This window comes from Carassius auratus, chromosome 17 (genome assembly GCF_003368295.1).
Source record: "Carassius auratus strain Wakin chromosome 17, ASM336829v1, whole genome shotgun sequence".
NCBI classification, from domain to species: domain Eukaryota; kingdom Metazoa; phylum Chordata; class Actinopteri; order Cypriniformes; family Cyprinidae; genus Carassius; species Carassius auratus.
Window position 1 is genome coordinate 23,615,254 of NC_039259.1, and position 26,295 is coordinate 23,641,548.

Here is a 26,295-nt window from a genome sequence, read left to right on the forward strand (position 1 = left end):
TGAGAACTATAAGGCATAGAAAACGATTTTGTGCAGTGGTACTCCGCACAAGTGATTTACAGAAATATGACATGGATTAACGTCATTCATTGTTCCTGAAACAACATTCCAAAGAACAACATCAACATTAGAACCAGAGGCAAATGATTAGTCATAAGAATATTGTTGTAGGACCTTATCCTAAAGACAAGAGGTTAATGAATAGTTGGTAGGAATGTTGTTCCAGGTACAGTTTTGCTCCTGAAGTAGGTGTGAGTGTTATCACCAAAATCACTATACGATTAATTTCACAGCAACTATATACATAATGATATGGTTATTTTTGCTTTAAATTTTTTTTTGATACCACAGACATTTAATAATACTTGTCACCATGTCAGTATCACAAAACAACAAACAAACAATGCTACATACATTGTAGAACGTAATTAAATGTATAAAACACTGCATATTCTTCACTGTGTAAATTAAATCTATTTCTTAAATTGACAAAAGTTATTTAGATAAGAACAATGAGAGATATTCTTTTTTGTTGTTTGATTAACATGAATGACAGACATGAATGAGGAACATTAGACTGCTGTCACTTTAGGAGCTGCCTGGATCCAGTATACTGTTACACATTTTCTTTCTCAGCTGTTTGCTTTCACTTAAGACTTAAATTACTGTGAGGATACTTGCAGAGATGGGCATTTTGACACATACAAGAGTGTTTATTTAAACGTTCAAGGCCTATAAAGAGGCAAAAATAACTCCAATACTCTCGAACTCTATGAGCACCGTCTTTGTGTGTTTTTGCTCTCAGACAACATGCGCATATAGCAAAATTAGTTCTCTTTAGCTTAAAATCACCTGTTTTTAAACTGTAATGGTTAAAAACACATGCTAACTGCAAGTTTTCGGATTGGATACAGTTGCCCTAGCAAAAATATAAACCCTACTGCAGGGAAGCCAGGTTTTCGCAACAAAACCCACCCAATTACTACCCAACACTAGCAAAATCATGTTTCGAGGGGGGATAAAAATTCATGTATTTGGTGGGGTTCCCCTGGTACAATTCACACTCTTGGGGCTAAATATCACATTATTAGGGTCACTTTGACCTATGGACATGGTAGAAAATGTTTCAGTGAGCAAAATACATATGTCAAATAATGGCCTGTTAGTTGGTTGAGTACCACTGGATTAGAGGATAGACGTTACAGCAAGTGTTAGTAGGAGCATGCCTCACCCTGCAGGTGGAAATGGTTAATGGGTGAAGAGGGTGAAGAAGAGATGAAGGATGTGATGGAGGAGGTAGAGGATGAGAGAGGCCAGAGCCCTTTGGTAAAGAAGTGTTTAGACAGCCCAAGCCGTAGCTGAACAGAAGATGGAACAAGGGAAGACTGAGGTCCTGGCAAACCTGAATCTTGAGATCCTGAGGAAGACTGAAGAAGACTTAGACTGCACAGGCTCATGGGAGGGCACTCAGTCTTGGAGGTGTCCTCTTTTCTCGGCTCTGTGTGCAAGTGGAGTTCATCTTCTGTTAAATTCTTGGTCTGGCTGGGAACAAGTATCATACTTAGCTCAATCTGGTCTGGGGTTTCAGATGGACTCAAACAAACAGCTGTGACGGGTTGTACAATGCTGTTGGGCAAGTCAACTGCTCCAGGATTTGCAGAGGGAGTTGTTGGAGTTCTACTTGAGATCTCCTTTTCCATTTGTACAGGTTTGGGGGTCTTACTGCATGGCGAGAGGGAAGATAACAAGGGTTTATCTGGAAGAGGATTGGGAATGTCTATATGGAGCAGTGGTCGAGCACTGCCAGTCAGTTTGACCTGGAGACCTTTAGAGGAAGAGTTTCCAGTTGAGCTAGCACTCAGCGTGGGTATGACTGCTGCATGGGGCATGGAGGGGCCTGGAAATGGGGATGTCAAAGTATTAGCGGATGAAACCTGGGCAACGGGAGTGGTCGGCTTGCTTTGGGAGGTGCTCCGAGGGTTGGAAGTGTCTGAACTTGAGCCCTGGCGTAGGTCTGAAGATCCTGTGTCTTCTAACTCTATCACATTTAAGTTGTCACCCATGGAAGCAGAGCGGGACATCTTGGCCATAGAGCTAGTGGTAGGACTCATGTAGGAACGGGATTTGGATTTGGTAGGTGTGGTGATGTCTTTTGGCATGGAAGTCGTGGGGCTGATGAGCGGGACGGTAGGAAGGGAACGCCGGGGTCTTTGCGTCTGTTGGTGGTCTGGAGTCTGTGGCTGTGGATGGACTTCCTTAGAAGGACGACTGGATATCTGAACCGTGTCAGCTGATCAGCAGAGGAAAGAAACAAGTGATTAATGTGAGTAAATAAGACAAACCAATTGAGTAACTAATGCAAAACAATATCCTTAACCCTAAATGTGAAATACGCCATATGACCATATTAAGTAGCACAAGTTCATGGGTGATTTACCTTCTGAGGAGATGTTGTGGATAGACTGAGCTTTCCTCATGCCTGCAGAACTGTTGTGACTTGCGGCAGCTTTAGCAACAGGGCTGATCAGTCTGCGGGAATCCATGATGGGTGTGCGTTTCTTCTGAATTAAACGTTGACCTGCTGACCTCTCAGTTCCATGGGATTCCTGCTGTTTGCCTGGACTCTTATTCTCCATGAGGGGCCGCACCTCTGAGATAAGAGGCCGTACAACTCCACTGGTGGTTTTAATGTCACTGCTTTTGTTTGAGGAGAATGGGAATGGAGTTCTGGTAAAGAAAGGGCAGAGGATCGTCATGTTTGCCCCTCAGAAGTCCAAGTATCACTCAAAATAGATGTCATGGTTGAAAGGGATTTGGTCAAAGGGTGACTTACCTGCTAGGAGAGTTCTGAGAGAGAAACTTTGATGACATGCTGTCAGAGATATTTGGAGTTACTCTGGTTGGACTTGCTGCCAAAGAAAAAGATTATGAGAACTCATACTAACATTAATGGAAAATGTTTTAAGCAAATTGTGAACATGTACACTACAAACCCCCTACCAGGATTGTTGAGGTCTGACAGGTTTGCAAAGTGCCTCTTGAGAAACGCCTCCTGGTCTGGGGTCTGAGGTACAGAAGTCTGAACCTCATTCTTCCTCAGGCCCTCCTCCTCTTCCTCATCAAGATCTTCCATATCCAGTTCTGATGAGTTTCCATCTACACTCAATGGCTCAGTCGGCTCAGAGTCTACAGCGAACACACAGAAATATACCCTACTTTATCTCATCCAGGACCGATTGCAGTTACTGTAAATATCATCTAATAGTTTAAATACAGTACCTTCTCCAGGGTGTTCAGGGCTTGAAAGACGACTGCTAGAATACTCCATAGAGCAAGCACTGTCTGGACTCTGCTTCTCATGACAAGAGTTGACTTTAGCACATCTTACTCCATGGGGCAGCTTTTTCACTTGATACTCACTGAGCACAAACAGAGAGAAGGGAGCGGACAGGTATATGAGGATCATGTCAAAACAGTTATGAATTCTTAATTTACTCACTATAATATAATTCCAAACTTTATGATTTATTTTCTTAAACATAAAAGAAGATACTTTGAGAAATGTCTCATAATTGTTCCTAACTTTCTTCAAAATAACTTTGTGCTCAACAGAAGACAGAAACTCATACAGGTTTGAAACCACGTGTGGGTGAGTAAACTATGACTGAATTTCTTTTTTGCATGGAGTATCCCTTGAAAGATAGTTTGTGTGAAATGATCAGAAATGTTGGGTCGTCAGAATTAACCAATGTACATTGAAAATGTACACCTATAGTGTAAATAAAATAAGCTACTAAGATTATTTTTACTGACCTTCCAGCAAGACTGATTTGGTCTTCACATCCCTCAGGATACAGCACTTCTGTCTCTGGGGTTTGAGGGGACAGTTTGATGTAATGAGGACGTGCTTGTCCTCCTGGTTCATTCTCTTCAGGTACCTACAGAGAAGATACACAAGTCAGAAAGATACAGAACAAACAAAGCAGTCTACATTCATGAGCACAAATACAAGGCAATCATTTAAAGAGCTTTATCCATTCTCATTCGATTATATTTTTTCTGTATTATATCTAGGACCTGTTGAAGACACTGCAGCATTTTTCTAACGAGTTTCCACTTTGTTGTTATTATTGTTGCATCATATATTTTGAATTTCATCAAAAAAATTAACTGGATTAAGCTGCAAAGTGGAGCAGATTTATGCTGGTACAGTGAAAAGTTTAGCTCCATGAGACTATATCTGACGATATCAATATCAGAAGTTTATGTATAAGTTTTATTTTCATATAAAGATTACCCATGCGGCAATAGTCTTCAGACTGATGGTGCTGCCTAGTTCTTGGTTCCTAGGCGGTGGAAGATCTTTATGAACGTCTTGGGTTTTGCTGGGGAAGAGAGGCATGGCGAATGACTCCAGCTGCCTCAGGTCCAGCATGGACTTCACCTTCAGATCCATACTACCAAATCGCCTGGACCAGCGCCGTCTTGGTCGTGGACCTGAACCCTCATGTTCACAACTGTTGGACTGCTGATAAGAGAGAGAAAGTATGTTAAAGAGCATCAACAAAATAAGAGAAATCAAAGCTCAAATTATGCAAACTTGTCACAGACTTTCTTACCTTCTTCATGTGGGAATTGAGAGTGTTGCGTTTTTCTTCAGATGATCCTTGCAACAGAAACAAACACTAATATTAGAAGTTAAAAGAGCTTAAAATAAACATTTGGTAGAAGTCTCGCCCAATAAAATCACACAACGTGACCCAACCCAACCCAGAAGAGCCGGATGCAGTATATTTATATATAGAACTAGCCAAACCAGTTTAGCAAGACTGCTGGAGAGTGTTGGATACATTACCTGTCTCCTCGCCACCACTGCTGCCCGATGACAGGTGAGGGAACATCTCATCTTCCTCTTCAATGCCCTCCTCTTCCTCCACATCTTTGTCACTGTCGGACGACATGATGCCAATGACCGGGGGACTGTGGATTTCTTTCCTTGTGCTGATACAAACCAGAAAACATTATAAAAAAATAAAATAAAAAAATCACTATTTTGAATTGTGTAATTGCAAAACAACACATTCAACTGATTGGCTTTATACCTAAGTGTGTGTTGTTTATTTGGAGGGGTCTTCTGAACAGGTTTGCTGTTCTGTTTCAGGTCCGAAAGCCGTTGTCTCATATTAATGGTCAACTCAGGACAAAGCCTCCACACAAAGATACAGCTGAACACACAACAGCAGGCAAATTTAGCAGAGTCAAAAATGGATTCTTTATCTGAGAAATTGATGATTTTAGAATATCTACCTGTCTCCCGACGCAGTTATCAGATGTCTACAGTCATTAGTAAACTTCATTCCTGTTACGATCTCTAAAAGAGGACAACATCACAATGCTTAGACTTGATTCCAGCAGATACAATTATTCTTAAAAGTGTTTCCTGAAAACACAGCATTATAGTTGCATAATCTCACACACAGAGTTTCTCTTACCAGAATGGCCAAACATGGTGGCCACACATTCTCCAGTGTATAAGTCAAAGATGCTGATGTTTTTGTCCGAGCTGCTTGTGGCCACATAGAGACCAGAGGGATCCGTCTGAACCTGATAAACACATTCAGACATATCAATAACCATATGAGTGAGATCAAAAGCAGTATCTGAATTAATTTAATTCCAAATCTTTTCATTCAAAGTATGCCTGCCTTGATAAGGGTCCCATCCTCCGCTTGGGAGCCCTTGTAGACTTTCTTCTGTTTGCCATTGCAGATGTTAAAAATCCTGCAAATAAAAAAATAGCAGAAACCTTTTTTTATATATATATGTTGAAGGAATTACAACATTGATAATAATAAGAAATGATTCTTGAGCAGCAAATCAGCTTATTAAAATTATTTGTGGGATCATGTGACAATGAATCCAGGAACATTCAGCTTTCCCATTACAGGAATAAATAAAATTGTAAAACAAATGAGGATTAAAAAAACAAACAAAAAAAAAAAAAACTTTAAATGTTATAATATTTTACAGTATTTTACTGTATTTTTTATTAAATAAATGCAGCCTTGATGTGTATAAACTTCTTTGAAAGACATTTAAAAATCTTACCAAACCAAAACTTTAAATAATGACTGGTTTGTTAAAAAAAAAAAAAAAAAAACATCAGTTAACATTACAAGTGGCCTGGAAAAAAAAAAATCTAAGTGTACAATCTCACCATTTGAATCTTCCTTTTCGATTTGGCAAATGCGCTGCAGAATTAATTATGTACCATATTTTACCCCCTTCTTTTTTCAGCCACCTGGAGGTGCTATGCCTTCAACTGCCATTCCTTACAGGAGATCAAATAAGTGCACTGGCAGCTTTGGGAGGAGCAGAACCAATGAACCCTTCAGGCTTCACATGACTTACACGAGGAACAAAAAGAGTCTGTGCCCATTAGAGGCATTGAAAACCCAGAATGAGCTCCAGTACTGAAGCCTACAGCACTGACTATTGACTCTATTGATATATTTGTATAGGTCAGGCCTTCTTCTTTCAAGATCATTCATTACTGCTGCACCAAACAGCACCAAAAAGACGCTGCTTTCAGTGAGAATGAGACAAAGGCAGTAAATGGCCGGCTGTATCATACACAACATTCCTGGCATTTTTCTTGCCTACAGTGCAGAATAAATTTGCAGTCATAGTTTGAACGAACAAAAGAAAAACAGTTGCAAGTCATGCGCTGAGCTGGTTCCTTCCTAATGTTGCCCTTTTGTGTGGGACAGCACACTGAGACTTACAAAGCACAATGAGGAAAAGAGTGCCATTATTGAAGAATGAAGAGCAAAACTTAAAAACTGTCAAATCAGCAGGAGGACGAATCTCACTAAACTACCAAAAACATGTCCAGGTCATTAAAGAAAATCATGATAAAGAAATATATTACTTTTCTTAAAAATGACTTACCATAACTAAATGTACAAAAAAGTAAAATGTATATTATTTAATGTAATACAAAATGTATACACCACAGTAAGATATTTTGTACAGATATCAGTTTTTGATGATTATAAAATACTGTAATATGGTAATACAATATAGTAAAATATATATATTTTTTTAAATCACACAAAACTCAAAAGTAAAATTTGGTAAAATTTTTAATAACCATGAAAATGTCACACACACACACAAAAATAAATATATTTTTAGTTTCCCCTTTAGGCTTAAAACATGACTTCTACATTTTTGTGACATTCACCAATTAAAACAATAACAAGATGAGACAATCAGATTGTGTCTGATGATTTAAGTTAGTCAGGTGTCTCAGACAGTACAGACAGGTTGTGTGTGTGTGTGTGTGCGCGCGCATGGTCTACAACATGCTAAATGTGACTGGATTAACCAGTCAAGCCTCTAATGCCTCCCTACTGTACAAACACAGATGACTGTAACACCTGTCAGATGAGGTCCATATATAGTCTATACAGCCAAGATACTGTGAAATTATTCAATTACAGAAATTAAAATGTAAATATAGATACAAAAACACGTGTTCACAATTATACAAACACATTAGCAAAATAATAGCCTGGATTTTCCAGGAAGACAGGCTCGACTTGGAGAGGACAGGATAATAATAAAACAACTACTACTACTGCTCTTACTCCTACTACAGTTAATAACATTGGCAAAAAAAAAAAAAGAAAACAAACCTGATACTGCGATCCTGACATCCAATGACAGCATATTTCCGTGTGGGGTCGATGTCCATGTCATACAGAGTGGTCTTCCTCACTATGTGATGAGTGCGTGTGAACGCTGTTCCCTCCTCGGTCTGTTTTGGCATGTTTAATGATTAGTACAGTGCAAAGAATAACCAATACACTACTTACAAAATAAAATAAAAATGTGTTTCTGTGTTCATTATTCTTCCTAGATGTTTTCTACAAAATGAGAACAAAAATGATCTTCAAGCATGATTTTGTGGATTTACAAGCGGTCTGTTAATGATCCCTGGTTCTGGGGCACATTTTGAGGTCAGAATTAAACTGATTTACGTTCTGCAGGTGGCCTGTATTACAGTGGCACAAGCTCCTCAAGACGTCACATCTGATCACTCGTCCACTCCATTAATTTATTCCAAATCAATTGTCCACCTTAATCTGGATTTATGTTTGAATTGAGGGATTTGAGAAGCAGATTCCAGTGTAAGAAAAGAGTATAATAGGAAAATACAGAAGTTCAGAGAAAAACAAAGACAATAACAAATTATTAGAATGTGAAACATGGAGAAAAATTGTATCCATGGATAATGTTTATATTATACAACTATTCTTCTAATTCATTTTTATGTTTGTCAATGTTCTATTAAATGTTTTGTGAATTCATCTCAGTAGCTTCTTATTCTTAATGTTCCTTCAGAAACATACTGAGACTCTTCAAAGTGGACATCTCAGAATTAATTCAGGGCGTCTCAAGTGCTTGTTTGTGTCTCGCACTTAATCACTGGCCGTTGGCATGTCATTTGCAAACGGGTGTTAAGTGCTTGTGTGTCTATTTTAATCAGGTGTTCTTTAAAGCTCTGGCAACAGTTTGTCGCAGCTTGAGGAATCTGACAGACAGCTCAGAGTCGGGACTCAATGATAGAAATGTCCAACAAAAACATCATAGATTGTGGTAAATAATAAACACCTAAATGTGACAAAAAGTGATCTCACCTTCTGTGCCGTGCGGAAGTAGACGCTCTTATCGGCACCGCAGCTGATCATCCTGACTTTCCCATCGTTAGCTGGAACAAAAACAAAGACGTCACATTTGGACATTTCCAGCATTTGAGGCTGAATAAAACTTCGAGATCTGTCGAGATCTCACCAGCGAATCGGACAGCAGTGATAGAGGAAGAGTGTTCATCCAGTGTTTGCAGGAGGCTGTATTCCCGATCCGCATCCAGAACATGGATCAGTCTGTCTCTGCTGGCGGTGGCCAACAGTTTCAGCCCTAAACACACACATATTTAAAACGTTAACACCAAAATATTAAGTAGCACTACCATTTTCAACATTGATAATAATAACAAATATTTCTTGAGAAGCAAATCAGAATATTAGAATCATTTCTGAAGGATCATGTGACACTGAAGACTGGAATAATGATGCTGAAAATTCAGCTTTGCAGCCAAGGAATAAATTACGTGTTTAAATATATTCAAATAGCAAACAGTTATTTTAAGTTGTAATAATATTTCAGGATATTACTGCTCTTACTGTATTTTGATCAAATAATTACAGCCTTGTTGAAAAGAGTACTGACCCATTCTACATCAACGTTTGAATGGCAGTGTCCATGAATACAGTGTTCATGTAATACCATAAAGGACTGCAGAATGAATAAGCTTTCCATTGATGTATGATTTGTTAGAATAAGACAATATTTGGCTGAAATACAACTATATGAATATCTGGAATCTGAGGGTGCAAAAAAATCTAATTATTGAGAAAATCGGCTTTAAAAGTTGTCCAAATAAAGCCTTTAGCAATGCATAATACATATTAACAATGAAGTTTTTATATATTTACACTAGGCCATTTACAAAACATCTTCATGGAACATGATCTTTACCTAATATCCTAATGATTTTTGGCATAAAAGAAAAATCTTTCATTTGACCCCTTACAAATTGCTACAAATATACTCGTGCGACTTAAGACTGGTTTTGTGTTTCAGGGTCACATCTGTCATTGTATTATCATCTGATACCATTACCAGTAGCCCCCTGTGTAGACTTCTGTAAGGATACACCGGCCAAACTGCATTTCTGAAATAGTGTTGAGAGTGCCTTCTGGTTTTGTTCTCACACTTTTCACACCACAAGCTGATTCACTAACACACTGTGTTCACGTGTGACTCGCACAGTCAAGAAAAAGATGCGAATGCCTTGTAAAGTGCGAGAACAGTACAGGAGATGTTTTTGCAACACTAAGCAGAAGAAATGAGCCAGATCATGTTGAAATGAGCGTTCATCTCTGTCAACAGATTGCCGTCTGAAAGCTCCTAATATATTTTTATGGCTGCAGAGCAGACACACAAATGATAATGTGATGTTCTTCTCTGCAAAAATGAATCATAATGCAGCTCATGAGAATTACAGATTCTCACAGGCCATTTAGAATGAAGCTATTGTTTTCTGAAGTGCATGCTGAAACCAAACAAGCACATCTACAGAAGACACAGATGATGGAGAGATACTGTATCTGGAATGCAGACTGGGCAGTTTATAAGCGATTACCTTTTGAATTTACCCTTTTTACATCCATTCCACATATTTCAGTGCAGAAAATGTCTAAATACTGTGCAGAATATAGTTGATAAACCATCTTTGGCCTGTTATAGTGGATGGGATCAATGGTCTGTTAAACTGAGAGAACCCTTTCAAAGTGTCATGAAAGAGCAGGAGAAAAAAGCAAGCAAGAAGGCGAGATTGTTTACCTCTATGTGTGTTCTAGCAGATGTTCTGTTTCTCATCGAGCTGTACTCAGTGTTTGGCCTTGAGCCTGATATAAACCAGCTAGAGCATCGCATGCTAAGAACAACTTCACACTGAACTGCACTTAACAGGGGAAGATAATGAGTCTCAATACGCCGGCTCTAAACCCCCAGCCCTGCACAGAGCCTTGAGAGCTTTAGAAAACTAGAAAGAATTGCACTATTCTAGTTAGTGGTGGTTAGAGGAATTTCCACCCTAATAGGGAAGAATGAGGATAAAAAATTCCCATGGATTTACACCGAAAAAGAGATCAAAGTATTGTTGCTATTTTTAACTAAAACAAAAATGATAACATATAGATCTATTGAAATGAATCTAAAAATATAAAAGTAAAAATTTTAATTTTTAAAATGTAAAAATTAAAATAGTTTTGTTTATTGAAGTAAATTAAACAATGATCAAAATGATAATAACGTGTTATTCTATTTATACTTAAGACTGTACCATGGTACAGCTAGATTTTTTTCTGTAAGCGCTGACAGCTTCCAAGGGAATTAATCTTGCCGTTTTGGATCAACTATTTGTTTACTCAACTATAAGTGGTGTGTCAGTTTCCTCTGAAAAATTATATTCTGGGTTATTTACAACTGAAACTCAATCAGCAGCATCTGTGGCGTGCTGTCGATTACCATAAAAAAAAATGGTGCCATTGATCAATGCAATGTTTCCACACACTGCTGCTCACTTGTATACTGATTCATGTTTTAGTTGTTTCTAAAACCTGAAGCACAAGAATAATTTTCGTTCTGTAATTGACCGCATGTCACAGATGTTATTGATAATGTAAAGCTGATTTCTGTGCTACTAGCATTACCAAATGCAACTGAATAAAATTAAGAATAGGTTTCCCGAACTTTTCCCCATCTGCCATTGGTCGGAAAACCAAGCCAATTGATTACGGCAATATTTCTGGGTTGGGCTGGTTTTAAAAGCAGCACACCAATTTTTTAAGAAGGATCAACTCAACAAATGACTGACTGTTGTCTCTGTACATTAAGCGAGGACAATGAACATTGAAACATCTTAAGATCAGGCTCTCTTAACATTGAAAGAAAATGGCTTCAAGTTCAAATTGAACCAGGTTCGAGCGGTGAAGTTTACACTGGAAAAACTTGCTGTAAACACTGCTGGTGGCATATGTGTGAAGGTTACAGAGCATCTGTTGAGCATCTGAGCTGGATCAGCACTTCCTTTTTTACCTCGATACAGGATTAATCAGCTACAGATCTATAAAAAAGCACTCAGCACTCACCAGTCTCGGGTTTTGAGTACTCTAGACACAAGATCTCAGAGTCATGGGCCTGAACGTCTAGAATTTCCTCCATGCTCTCCAAATCATGGATTCTGGAAACAGAAGTTCAGTGAGGGTCTGATTGTGAAATTTCTAAGCTAAAAATGTTTGCATTTTCATAAGAATAACATTGAGAATGCTTTTTTAATAAATACAGTCTTCACAGAAAGTGTAACATACAGTATTTTTACCACATGCTTGTGATTCCTAGTACACAAAAACATTGTCCTTTCCATTAAAACCCTCAGAGGATCAATTAACTCAAATCAATTAATGTAGAAGTGTTAAGCAGACATGTGAAAAACAGACCTCAGTGTTCCATTGCGGTCTCCTGATGCCAGGTGCAGCCCGTCTGGGCTCACACACATGGTCCTAATGCCTGTCCGGTTATCTGAGGTCTGTGGGTCAGCCTTCTCCGAATTACTGGAGATGGTGCAGTCCATGTCCAGCAGGGTGGAGGTGTTGCTGTCCATATAAATGACCTTCTGGAGGTCCTTTGGTGATGAAAAATGATAATTTGTCACTTAAATTTATACAGATACACATACTCAAATTATTTAAAATGCATGAATATTGTAAGGTTTGATGAAATATCAAAGCAAGTGGCATCTGCAAATCTACCAAATAATAACCAAGTAAACTAATTATTAGTGCTAATTATTTTTAATCAAAAAGTTTCCAAATACGCCATTCTAATTTTGAATAATATAGTAATTATATGTAATATGGTTTTGCTTTTAAAAGTTAGATTATTTTCTTTAAAATTAATGGCATTTTATATGATATGTGAAATGTTTGTGAATTAAATGTCTAAATGCCTTTTAAGGTCAGAGCTGCTGATAGTACAGTATCTGACGTTTTTTAATGGACATATGCAGTGTATCAAAGAAGTATGTATCAGTTCACAGTAATACCACTGGTGTGATACTTGTTTTTCACAGAGAATACACAATTAAATAGACTACATTTAATTGATCAAAAATACAGTACAAACAGTCATATCGTGAAATAATTTAAAATTAGCAGTTTAAATTTCAGTATATTTAAAATGTAATTTGCTCCTGCAATGCAATGCTGAATATTATAGCATCATTACTTCAGACGTCAGTGTCACATGATCCTTCAGAAATTATTATAATAAGCCGATTTGCTGCTCGAGAAACATTTCTTATTATTATTAATGTTGAAAGCCATTGTATTTCTTAATATTTTTGTTAAAACCATGATGCATTTTTAAATTTTTTTTCACAAAAGAACAGAATTTACTTAAAACTGAAATGTTTTGTAACATTATGTTAAAATCTTTACTCTCATTTTTGATCAATTTATTGCATAGTGTATTTATTTGCAACAATAATAAAACAACTCAAAGAAAAGACTGGATTCATTTCAGGTCTTGAGTTTCCAGAACTCACATTGCTGATGACGTTTGGGCTGAGGGTGGTGTTCTGGGCGTCTGTGTTCCATAAACGGAGGGTATTGTCAGAAGAACAGCTGAGGAACGATCCGGGAGACAAACGTGGCTGCTCTCCATCCCTCGTCTCTGGGTACACCTGCAGGACAAAGGAATGAGAAGTGACTCAACCTGACAAAACACACAGCATTACATCACACATAAAAACAAATACAGGTGTATTTACTCTAATGTGGCATTTAAACTCTATTAGGTCATTATCAACCAAAAAACAAAGGAAAGGTCTTATGTTTTCTGTTAAAGTTGTTTTTATGGTTTTAGTTCATTGTAATAACCCTGACCTGTAATTTTGGACATATTTCAGGAACTTTGATGAGGTCACAAAATACCAGACAACTAAAGACACAACAAACCAAAAGGGAAGTCACAGTCATAATTCATGTGATCTGATATGAGCACACAACCTGGAAATACAGAATATGCTGCATGTCGACAAATCCCACAGGTTGTCTATCACAATGTAGGAAAACACCGCAAAATACCATTCGACTGGTACAAAAACAGAAAACTCATCACATTTACATCACACAAGGTAAAACCGTTACAAGCAATATTGAAACCTACAGTGGGTGGGGTTTAATTAAAACATTATTTCAGCAGGCAAAATGTCAACACACGACACAATGAAAGGACAAAACCATGTTACCACACACACACGTCTCAGAAGTCAGAATACACTTGACTAAATTTTCTCATAATCCTAAAAACCATTCTTGTACTTAAAATGCTTTAAATTCATTTTGTGGGTAAAAGTAAACCGTATTAACTGTTTTTACAAAACTAAAAGTAATATTAGGTTTTGTATTATATTTTAAATATTCAGATTTTAATAAAAAAAATATATATATTTAAAGGAGAACTGGCCCCCTGACTGAGCCTGGTTTCTCCCAAGGTTTTTTCTCCTTTCTGTCACCGATGGAGTTTTGGTTCCTTGCCGCTGTCGCCTCTGGCTTGCTTAGTTGGGGACACTTCATCTACAGCGATATCATTGACTTGATTGCAAATGATTGCACAGATACTGTTTAAACTGAGCTGAGATGAATGATGACATCACTGAATTCAATGATGAACTGCCTTTAACTCATTTTAACTTATAGCATTATTGACACACTGTTTTCCTAATTAATGTTGTTCAGTTGCTTTAACAGAATCTTTTTTGTTTAAAACGCTAAATAATTAAAGGTGACTTGACTTGAATTTTTTTTATTTCATGTTTTATTTTATTTTATGCTATTGAGTTTTTTGTTATTTTATTCTAATTCCTTTGGTTTTATTATTTATAGATCCACCTGATCAGCACCATCTTTCCATCACCGCCTTAATGCTTGCATGAAATGTTTGTCTTATTTGGCATGTTGCATTGGGAAATAGCTAAAAAAAAAAGAAGTCTTTTTTCAGTTCTTTCAAATGTCAAATGTATGCCCTTTTTCTCACCTCCACACTCCACACGCAGGCCGAATGGTAGAGAGCTGAGTAAACCTTGCCCACTTTACGAAGATCATGCACGTCCCACACGTACAGACTGTGATCGTTGTAGACACAGGACAGCCAGCGGTTCGTGGTGTCATAGGACACGGCCACTGTGTCAGGATAGCGGACGTTTTCCTTGTAGGCGAAGAGATGGCTGTGAAGAGATCATAATAGAGGGACTGTAAAGACAGCTGTACTGAGAGGTCACTAAAGGTCTTCTGGAAGTGTCACGAGAAAACGTTTCCAAGCAGAACCCACACTTAGGCCACTGCTATTATGACAGAGTGCATTCTGGGAGAGGTGTGTCCGCTGGCATGCATGGGGCAGTTTTTTGATGGTACATTTGTTCATGATTTATCTTTATTAAATGGCTTCCCTTTACATTTCATGAATTGGAAAGTTACGAGCTACATGAATGCATATTATATATATATACGTTACTTTTTGTAGTCTAAAAATGTACAGTAAGCTAAAAAATACACGGACACATCTCAATGTCTTAAAACAGTCCTGAACAGTATAATATATAATAGAGCTCGACAGCTCTGTCTCAGCCTTGCAGCGCTGTTTTTGCATATTTATGAGCGGTGGACTAAGAGGTCTCATGTGTTTGACAGTTTGGAGGGAAAGCATGGAATGCTAAACAGATGTCGATGGCTAAGCTGTTTCATCGACACTACATAAATCCACTCTGAATCTTAAAGCAGACTGAGTTTTCAGGATGGTTTCTGGGTATTTGCATATGTATAATGCTACACACCAGCTCAAACAGTAGGAAAATCTCAGGAGATTTACAAGTGTAAATATTTTCTCAGCTGTTCTGACTTTTGACAAAGTATTGTGGTGATATATAGAATGCATGCTACTTTAAGTACAGTGCAATAATATTGAGTAGTAGTTTATTGTACCAAGCCTCTGTAACGTGTCTGATCTCACCTGGCCTCAGTAACAGTGGCGATGTCTGTGCCCAGGCTGTGAGGACGAGGTAGCGTACAGATAAAGTGCAGGTCAGTGGGGCTGAACACTCTCACTGTCCCATCAGCACAACCACAGAAGATCAGGTCCTCGCTGACCGACAGAGACGTGGCCATACTGGTCTGAGAGAAAGAGAAATAGAGCAATTGAGTTGAATGACTAATCCTATGGCTAAGGTTTTGGAGTGACTTCTAATTTATTACTGAGCCCACACAAATTATATTATCAATAGTATAATAATTATTAAATTACAATATTAATATAATAATTACCAACATATTTTACTTTTTTTTTGCATTGAATGTTGGGGTAAAATAATTATATAATATATTTACCATGCGGGCGTTTTATTGGGTGAATTGAAAAATGAGACAAAATGAGAGCTCGGTGCATTAAATCGAGACCTTTTATTAAATCCCACTAATAATTGCATAGGAAATGCACAAAGCACAAGCCGCAAATAAAAGCTGATGAGAAATCAAAAATAATATGAAACAGGTGGCGATAAAGATACAAAGTGTAATAAAAATGTGTTCGTGCCTGAGCAGGTTAAAAGTGAGAAGATGAGAACTCATTTGTGTGCTTTTCCATGGGCTGTTAGATGTTCCTAATAATATTAAAATATAAGAGCCTCCTTTATTGAAATATCCAATTAAATTTCCTGAGATAAGGACACGGAGGACTATTTGCTAAATAAGCATCACTCAAGAGACCAAAGTTCATCTGTAGATTATCAAGCTGTACAATGATCCTGGGGTTCTTTTAGTTGATAAACTGTTAGACAGAGAGGCTTTTGTATCCTTTCCCATCCTCTCTGTATCCCCTTCTTTCTGGCACTCTTCTGAATCTTTCTTGTTTTCTCAGTGCAGTGGGCTCAAGGGTCCCACAAAAGCAGAATTGTGCAGCACCCACCTGCTGTAACCATGAACCCACTTTGACCGTTTGTAAGGAGTCAAATCGAGATCTCATATCGGCTCTAAATCATGTGTTCAACACAGCTGCCTAGTTCTCATGGGTTTCTTCTTCTCTTTTGTGAGACACAACAGACCTTCCTTTAAATAGATATTACTATATTATCAGATTTTTTTTTTTTTTTTGGGGGCAGAGTAATAAATGCAGTAAATAAATATAAATATTATTAAATACCCTTTTAAAATACAGTTGAATTATTAATACTTATAATTAATAAAAAAATATTGAGTACATAATTAAAACAATAGAATGCAATATAAAATATAAAAAAATCTTTAAATTAATAATAATAATCATTTTTACTTTAAAAAATAAAAAAGGGATGGCGTACGCAATACAATATTTAATACTAATAATTAATAAATAAAATCATTAGATGAAACAATTAAAACAATCTAATGTAAAAAATATTTTAAAATTATAATAATAATAAATTCTTAATATAACACAAAAGGGGTGGTGTATGCAGTATACTTCATGTGAAATGCTGTGTCTGAGACTGAGATGAGAGATGTTAACTGGCTAGTGAAGGTAATGTGGTCAGACACAGGTGAGCATGACTGACAGCAGCACTGTGACGTGCTGTTTAATGAGTTTTACAAGTGACGTGACAGCTGAATCCATAGCCCTGATGTGAAACTTACTGCGAAACTGTCATTTTTCTGAACAGTGTGAAAGGAGAAGCAGAACAGACTAATATTAGACAACAGCAGCAGCAGCATTAGTAATTAACACACTCCACTCTCGCTTAACACAGCCGAGAGCTTAGAAACACCCTCTGTTCACAGGGACTTCAGAAAAGAAATAAATAGCTTAACATGGATACAGCACAAAATTCAACTACAAATCAGGGGGTTAAAAATGTGACAATTGAACTTTTAAAGTTCAACTCCAAGTATACAATAGCTTTAATTTCATGCACATTCTTTACACAAACATTTAAAGGAACAGAGCTCAACAGTGACCTCTCATTATTTTCCCAATTCCTTTTCCATAGAGATTTTAAAAAATTGTTCAATAGAGTTCTGAACTAAACCAGCCTCCAAAAACTGTATTTTCATATAAATTCATTTTTTATGCCATAATGGATACAACATCCTATATTATCCAAATATAGGTAAATAGAAAGCTAAACCGTTAAAATTCTGTTTCAAAGTTGTAAATAAAACAAAACGGACTGCAGTATGTTTTTACAAGAATATAAATGTCATGTTTAATTCAACGCTACTTTTTACTAATTATTTGTGAAGTTTACAAAGTGAAATTTTTCAAAATATGTTATTTTTCAATGTAGATAATCTATTTCACTACAAATACTGTATTCATGAAAACAGTATTCAAAACACATTTTGAAATGTGGATCTTTAATGAGTTTTAATGTATTTTGAATAAGATAGGAGATAAATTAATCTAAAAATCAATTCATTTTTAATTTTTGAACCAAACTATTGAGCTCAATGTCACCCACTCATTCAAGCATATTTGTAACTGACTACACAATCAACCAATCAGCATCCTCGTCACTCACCCTGAGCTCCACCCACTTGTCCAGCATTCTTTTGTCGTTGAACTCACAGAGCAGCCCAGAGGAAGTGATGCAGAAGGTGCTGTTCGCCTTCCGGCCCTTTCCACAGGTCACATCACTGAAGAAGTTATTCCGCAGCTCTCCAAGAAGACCAGAGCGGCCCAATAATGGCACTGTGGCATTCACCTGTGAGAGATGACATTTATGACCTGGGTAATATTTAGCACTGTGTGAAGGGGACGTGACATTTTCAGCTGTGGTCAAGTTTGTCATCTGTGGTGACGGTAAGTGAGAGTTAGAGATGGAGAGCCAGCCAGAAAGATCAAAAAGAGCTGTATTTGGTGGAGATAAAGCTAGCTGTCACGTTAGCATCGTATACCTTGGATGACTTGGTGTGGTCAAGATACCAGAACTTCACGTGTCTATTCCCGGCCGTAACAAAATACGAGCTGTCATCTGAGAAAGACACAGCCGTCACTTTACTGGACACTTTGTTGGCGGCAACCACAACATTTTTCTGAAAGGACAAAAAGACAAATATTTAATCTATGATCATTTTTATACTATGATTTATGGATCTGTTTTTTATGTTATTGGTTGATTCAAGGGCAGCAATCAAAAGGGAAAAATCATGGTAAACAGATTATGAGAGATGGAACTACATTACAGGAATAATTCACACAAAAATTTACATTTTCTGAATATTTACTACCCCTTAGGCCATCCAAGATGTAGGTTAGTTTGTTTCTTCATCAAAACATATCTGGAAAAATTGCTCACCAGTGGATCCTCTGCAGTGAATGGGTGCCGTTAGAATGAGAGTCCAAACAGCTGATAAAAACATCACAATAATCCACACTACTCCAGTCAAGTTAACATATTGAAGCAAAAAGCTACGTGTTTGTAAGAAACAAAATCAAGGCATTTTAATTTCTTTGCTTCTGTCCAAAGAGTCTATAATCTATAATAACACTTCCTCCAGTAAAAAGTCAAAATGTGACACATATTTGTTAAGAACTGTTTGTAAACCGTGCTAAATCTTTTCATATTTCTCTCCTGATTCAGCAGAGATTACTTTTTTACTTAAAAAATAAAATTCCGAATAGAGTACATTTTGATGGATTTGGCTACTTGGATTACTGTGATGTTTTTATCAGCTGTTTGAATTCTCTTTCTGACGGCACCCATTCACTGCAGAGGATCTTGGAGTGCCTGAGGGTGAGGATAGTTTTCATTTCTGGCTAAACTATTTCTTTTTTTCATTCTTTAGCTAGAAGCATATACTGTATAACATGTATATTCTTTACAAATGTAGTGTTGCCTGTTAACACCATTCCTTTTATGCATTGCAAACACTGCTACTTGCAAAGGAAAATCTAGTTATCCGAACAGCATAAATGAAACAATAAAACTAAATGAAATCCATTGAGTATTTGTAGTCACCTTCCAGGCCCAGACGTTGACGATCATGTCGTGCTGGTATCCCACACTGACGATGTATTTACTGTTGGGGGAGAAAGCCACACACGCCACGCCGTATTTATGTTCCTGTAACTCCGCCACCTGCGTCCTCTCTGCCACATCCCAGACACGCACCGCCGGCATATGACCACTCTAGAGAGAGAGAAAAAGAGAGGTTATGAGGGCCGTCAACATGCTTTACTCCAGACAATCTCAACACAAGAGCAATATCTACCAGATTAAGAGCCAAAAATAGTATATTTAGAAACATACAACCAACACATATACTGTATAAATATATACATACTTATCAACGTTTGGGGTCAATAAGATTTTTTTAAAGAAATTAATACATTTATTCATCAAGGATGCATTAATCTGGTCAAAGGTGACAATAAGGATGTTTATAATTTTATTAAAGTTTATACATATACTACTCTTTTAAATTTATTTTCATCAAAGAATCCAAAAAAAAAAAAAAATGTACTGAGGTTTTTGTAGAGAAATGTTTCTTAAGCATCAAATCATAATATTTTTCAAAACATTCTTTTTTAAATTATACAAATAGAAAAAAGTAATTTTAAACTGAAATAATATTTAAATAATATAGAAATAAATAAATATTAAATATATATACATTTAATATTTTTTATTAAATGCAGCCTTGGTGAGCTTTGACTTCTTTCAAAGATTAAAATGAAAAAAATAATTCATTCATTTTTAGTGTATGTGTTATATATTATTATGTCTTTCCCTGGTCAGAAAAACACCATCTTGAATATCCCTGGATATTGTCATGTTTTCTCTTGACTGTGTAGACCTTGGATTTATATTTTGATGTATTGCAACCATGTATTCAAGAGCACCTTTCTATTTCTGCAATGCTTGTTGGTGGAACACAATAACATAGATGTCGAGACAGGTTCGTTCAATCCCAGCTTACACAACTCAAATCAAGACAGATCATGCACGCAAACAAAAAGGAATGAATGGATATTCATTCTGATTAATCTTACACAACATCCTGTTTTAATACAGGACTGTGCTGCCAAGATGTGATCAGCATTCAGCGCTGCAGGGGCTTCAGAGTGAGACTGTGGGGGTCAGAGGTCAAACCACAGTGAGCAGACATATGCTGATTCCAGACGGTTTCTGTCTCTTCCTTCGGGCACATTTTCTTTCTCTTCCTCCTTACATGCTCTTTTCCTTGCCCTTTCTTGGCACTCTCGCTTTAACCTTTTTATGACAGCAGACACAGTCTGTGTGCAGGTTGGCACGGTGCCGCCTGTTGCCATGGCAGCCAGTGAGCACAAAATCACATCACTTTCACATACTGGAGTAAGAAACTCCTCTCAAACGGAAAGGATTACTTTATTTGTCCAATTGCACACACACACAAAATATACAACCACCTAGACACACATACAATAATTTACAACCGCACCCACAGAAACCCCCCACACACACACACACACGCACGCACACACACACACACACACAAAAATCACCCGTCCACATGATTTAGTGGATCAGAGAAGCAGACAGGATCTGTGCTCATGTTCAGTCTTGCAAACAAAGTCCAAACAACTCAGGTCACTACTGTTTCCAGACATTACTGTCATGCCAGCTGACCAGAAGTATGGACACTTCATCAATGCACATTAAACTTATAAAGGGATAGTCCACCACCAAAAAATAAAAAAAATACAATAAATAAAAAATTATAATTTAATCACCTTCATGTCATTGCATGACTTGTTTTCTTCTGTGAAGCATAAAAAGATATTTTGAACAACGTCTCAGTGTTTTTTGTCCATACAATAGAAGTCAATGGTCACTAAAACTATTTGGTTACCAGCATTCCTCAAAATATCTTCTTTTATGTTGCACAGAAGAAAGTTTGAAAAACAAAAGTGAGCAAAGTGATTAAATTATGACAGAATGTTCGTTTTTGGGTGAACTGTACCTTTAAAGAAAAAAAAATCATAGTGGATCACACGCAAGCATCCACATTCCTCATTCAAATAAAAATAGCATGTTGTTATATCTAACAACAAAATAAGTGTCTAGAGACTGCACTCAAAAAGACAATTTTAGCCAAAGAAATGCTTCACAACTGAGTAGAACCACAAAGGTCTATAATGACTACAGAAGTTTTCAAAATTTGATTAAACAAATGTCTAAAGGCCTGGAAAATGACACTTGAAATTCCCAGATATTAAGATAATAGGAGATTTAGAAAATAGGATAATAGGTAACGGTGTTAACACTCTAGAAAGAAATTAGTTCAATTTCTACAACCTTTTTTCTACTCAGGTGACATTAAGTCATGAAGGGGAAAAAAATAAAAAAATAAAATAAAAACTGGTTTTGTAAATCAAGGTGCACCAAACAAATCCTGATAGACAAAATTAGCTTCCATTCTGCATAACTCCCTTCTAATACTTCAGATAATACAATACAGAGTTAAATGTGTTGCCAATTACATTTAATCTTTAAACCAAATAAGTAATTATTAATTATTTTAAATCTTTCAATATTGTTATTTTGTTTCTTATTGGTTTTGTTTTGTCTGAAACATGCTATTTTATTCTGAAGGTTGCAATACTGTGCTTTATTTAAAGGGGGGTGAAATGCTCGTTTTCACTCAATATCCTGTTAATCTTGAGTACCTATAGAGTAGTACTGCATCCTTCATAACTCCAAAAAGTCTTTAGTTTTATTATATTCATAAGAGAAAGATAGTCTGTACCGATTTTTCCCGGAAAAACACGAGCGTCTAGAGGCGTGTCGTGTGGGCGGAGCTAAAGAATCACGAGCGCCAGTAGGCTTTTGTGTTGAGCGAGTCTGGAAGCTGTGACACAGATCCAGAGGCTGAAATTTACCAAGAGCAGCATCAGCAAAGGCTTCTCTATGTGGTATGTACTGAAACTGTATATATTTGCTTAGCGGTTTTGGAAAATGACTAAGTTCCACTTTGTCGTCTATTTATTTATTTTTTTTAAGCTGTACATGTGGAAAGTGCAGTTTGATAACAACATCGCATGTTGTTTACTTGATGTGCTTACGCGCTGATAGCTAAGTTAACAACACAGAGATATTTGAAGCAGTTTTACTCGTGCAGTTTGATGACAACATCGCATGTTGTTTTCTTGATGTGCTTATGCGCCGATAGCTAAGTTAACAACACAGAGATATTTGAAGCAGTTTTACTCACCGCCTGCGGTTCCAACACACGATCGTGACCCTTTTTCGTTGGGATTGCATTATCCTTAAGAAATAAACGATGTGCAAATCCAGCGTCAACCTGGGCCTTGTTTGTAAAACAAGCATCTTCGAAATGCAGGGGAACAAAAACAAAACACTTGCACAACTCCGTTGATGCTCTGTAAAAATAAACTCCATCCACTGGTTCCTTAATGCTGTTTCTCTTTTGGTAATCTGTGCGGGGTTGTCTTGCCCTGGCAACCAAAAACACACTTCTTTTGTGACATTTCGCAACGCTCTCGCTGTGATGAGTGATTGTCTGTGCTCAGCCTCTCAGTGCTCTGCTATATGGGAGTGCGCGCTCTTCCGGCAGAAGTGCCTTAGGACCCATATAAGGAAATTCCGCTCCATCTAACGTCACACAGAGCCATACTCGAAAAAAACTTTCCGAAACTTGTGACAAACCGGAAGGAGTATTTTTGGAACAGAAATACTCCTTCAAACGTACAACTTAATTTTTGAAACTTTGTCCATGTTTAGCATGGGAATCCAACTCTTTAACAGTGTAAAAAACTCAGTATGCATGAAATAGCATTTCACATCCCCTTTAAAGCCGGACATAACTTGCATGCTTCTGCATGATTTCTATATTGCAGTCAAAGCAATAAATCCCTTCTAATCCCAACTTTAGTGCTGCAGAATTGCAGAAGGAAAGCAATAGTCACATTTGTCTGTACTTGACTCCACTCTGACAAGAGAAAAATTACACTGATAGTATGAGATACTGAAGTATGAGATACTGCTCCAGAGCTCCTGACTTCCTATTAGATCATGTGATGGAACCACAAAGCACAGATATACTGAGGAACTGAGTACTCACCTCGCCCGTGACCACATATTTGCCATCAGGAGAGAAGGAGACCGTTGTGATGGTTTTCCTGTGACAGAGTGGACGGAAGTATTTAGACGGTGTTGAAGTGTATGCATCCTGCTAGTTGAGAGGTTTCCTCTCCGTCTGGTCACACATTGCTTATGATGATTATATGTTGAGCATCCCAACACTACAATATTTACTCAACCAGTGGCATGAGTTTGGGACAGGACTATCTGTTTGGTCAACCAGTGGCAGACGGGGTTGTGTGTTGGGAAGCCAGTTTGGTAAAAAAGCGGATTTTCACAGCAGTGCCATAAAAGAACCATTACTGTAGGTTCTCCAAAGAACATTTCAGTTAACAGTTCTTAAGTGAACCATTTATTTTCCTGTAGAAGAGCATTTTAATAATCTGAAGAACCTTTTTGCGCTACACGCAAAAAAATTAAGCTTACAAAAGATTATTATTTATTATTATAAAAGAACCATTTTGGGCTCCATAAAGAACCTTCCAATAAACAGTTCTTAAAAGGAACCATTTTCAGTGTGGAGAATGTTTTGAATTTTAACTTAAAATAATCTTTTTTCCACTATAAAGAACCTTTTGCGAAATGGAAATTTTCCACAGATGTTTATGGTTCTTGATGGAGCTACTGATGCCAATAAGGAACCTTTATTTTTAAGAATGTATAAAAAAAAACCTTTAGTGGAAAGGAAAGGTTTCATGGATGCTAGAGGTTCTTCACAGAACCACAGATACCAATAAAGAACCTTTATTTTTAAGAATGTAGTACACTTGTGCAGCTAATGAGCCATAAGAGGTGACATTTATCCATGTTGCGCTTGGTTAGAAAAGTATGAAAGTCTTACCTGGAGCTATTGAGGATATGATGCTGTTTGTTTTTCTTAGGGTTCAGTAGCACCACCACACACCTATAAAACGATAAAAAAAGGGGTCATTATAATGCTATTTAGCAGACACTTTCCAATCCAAAACAACAATTATCATTTAACTACGGTGACAGTTAGCCGTCCAGATCTTTGACCACACTCAACCACAAGCCCAGAATTTAAATCTAAATCATGGAGTTGTGTTTTCTTACTTCCAAATTTAGACACCAACAAAAAAAAAAAAAAAAGAGAGAGAGAGAAAAGTGCACAAATCAGACTCATTTAAACATGATTATACCTGACTTTCCTGATTAACTATGTATCAAATCCGGTGTCTGTTAATGTGTGTTTTAGTCAGAGCAGGTACCATGATAGTACAATGGTATTCTTTAAAAGTACCTTGGAGTACTGTGTACTAGAAAAAATATTATGTTTCTGGTGAACATTCAGTACCATAATATATGTCAAAGTGGTATGTGAAAAGTCACTGTACTAGGGTACTGCCACCGTTTTCTTTTCTAGGTGTGTTTCTGGTTTTTTGTTGTTGTACGGGTGCAGTGCGTGACAGAGGCAAGTCTCCTCTTCTCTGGCTTTCATCTCTCTTAAACACAGGAACAATCTCAATATGTTTCAAAGAATGAAAAACAAACACAAGCCCTTTACAGCCTTTTATATTGAAGTACTGTAGAGTCGGTCCTATAAAGAGAGCCTGAGACAGTGTCTGGTGGGGGAAATAACCTGCTGTATTGCATACAGAACAGGAAAGCAGTCAGACAAACAGAACAAAGAGGAAATACGTCAATGACCACTGCAGAATCCTTCATATTTGGTTCAATTGTTTGGTGTGTAGTTCACGCAGAAAAATGATGACTAGTAAAAAACTGCTAAAACACAAATTTTCCCAATTAAATAAATAAGTCCCTACTAAAAGTAATAAGTAAAACGCTGATACAGAGACAGTCAGCGCTTAAACTAGTTTTCAGTAAAACAAAAACACCCTGCAATGCATTTTCCACAGCCACCCAAAGGAGATGAGTCAAGCCCCTTCAGCTCAGTACAGCGAACCCATCTGATACACTACTTGCAATTGAACTAAACAAATATATAAATAAAGATGTGAATAAATAAAATTATAGTTAGATTATTAGATGGAAAGACTTCATCTGAATAAGATATTTAGAACACAAAATAAGATATTTTTATTAATAATAATAATTCCTATCCCTTTAAGCATAAATGGAAAAATATCAATAGTTATTACTATAAAATATTTATAATTATAGCATGAATGAATAACAATTAATAAAATAAAAATTAATATATTAATATATTAAATTAATATATAATGTTATATGGTTTCGAATTTAAAAATAGCATAAATAAAAAATCCAAAATAAATGTAAAATTTATTAATATATTTTATTCACAAATATAGATAAATCGAGATGGTCAGAGATAAACTTATATAGACAACAAAAATAGTAAACATAAAAACAAAAACTACTACTATTATTATTATAAGTTAGTATATTATACATGCATACAATTAATTCTGAAATACTTTATATATTTTATAAATATTATAATTTATACTTATATAATATGTAATTATTGGAAGGTAAATACA

At 36.8% G+C, this 26,295-nt stretch overlaps 1 protein-coding gene across 3 annotated transcripts in view; it reads right to left on the minus strand.

The window, feature by feature from the left end:
• mapkbp1 (mitogen-activated protein kinase binding protein 1) overlaps positions 1–26,295 on the minus strand; it is a 43,844-nt gene that overhangs the window by 3,031 nt on the left and 14,518 nt on the right. Inside the window, exons 3-29 of one of the 3 annotated variants that reach the window (XM_026286495.1) lie at positions 24,648–24,710; positions 23,787–23,844; positions 19,682–19,852; positions 18,618–18,755; positions 18,242–18,424; positions 17,358–17,375; positions 15,703–15,863; positions 14,731–14,920; positions 13,238–13,375; positions 12,132–12,316; positions 11,784–11,875; positions 8,860–8,985; positions 8,706–8,776; positions 7,701–7,822; positions 5,706–5,781; positions 5,493–5,604; positions 5,308–5,371; positions 5,103–5,225; positions 4,856–5,001; positions 4,620–4,666; positions 4,298–4,525; positions 3,814–3,938; positions 3,280–3,419; positions 3,001–3,186; positions 2,834–2,909; positions 2,438–2,727; positions 1,403–2,290 (exon numbers count right to left, since the gene is read on the minus strand). In XM_026286495.1, the coding sequence (XP_026142280.1) occupies positions 1,403–2,290; positions 2,438–2,727; positions 2,834–2,909; positions 3,001–3,186; positions 3,280–3,419; positions 3,814–3,938; positions 4,298–4,525; positions 4,620–4,666; positions 4,856–5,001; positions 5,103–5,225; positions 5,308–5,371; positions 5,493–5,604; positions 5,706–5,781; positions 7,701–7,822; positions 8,706–8,776; positions 8,860–8,985; positions 11,784–11,875; positions 12,132–12,316; positions 13,238–13,375; positions 14,731–14,920; positions 15,703–15,863; positions 17,358–17,375; positions 18,242–18,424; positions 18,618–18,755; positions 19,682–19,852; positions 23,787–23,844; positions 24,648–24,710 (4,217 nt within the window). Of the gene's footprint in view, positions 1–1,402; positions 2,291–2,437; positions 2,728–2,833; positions 2,910–3,000; positions 3,187–3,279; positions 3,420–3,813; positions 3,939–4,297; positions 4,529–4,619; positions 4,667–4,855; positions 5,002–5,102; positions 5,226–5,307; positions 5,372–5,492; positions 5,605–5,705; positions 5,782–7,700; positions 7,823–8,705; positions 8,777–8,859; positions 8,986–11,783; positions 11,876–12,131; positions 12,317–13,237; positions 13,376–14,730; positions 14,921–15,702; positions 15,864–17,357; positions 17,376–18,241; positions 18,425–18,617; positions 18,756–19,681; positions 19,853–23,786; positions 23,845–24,647; positions 24,711–26,295 lie in introns of all 3 variants that reach the window. The other 2 variants (XM_026286494.1, XM_026286496.1) reach the window with 2 other exon arrangements.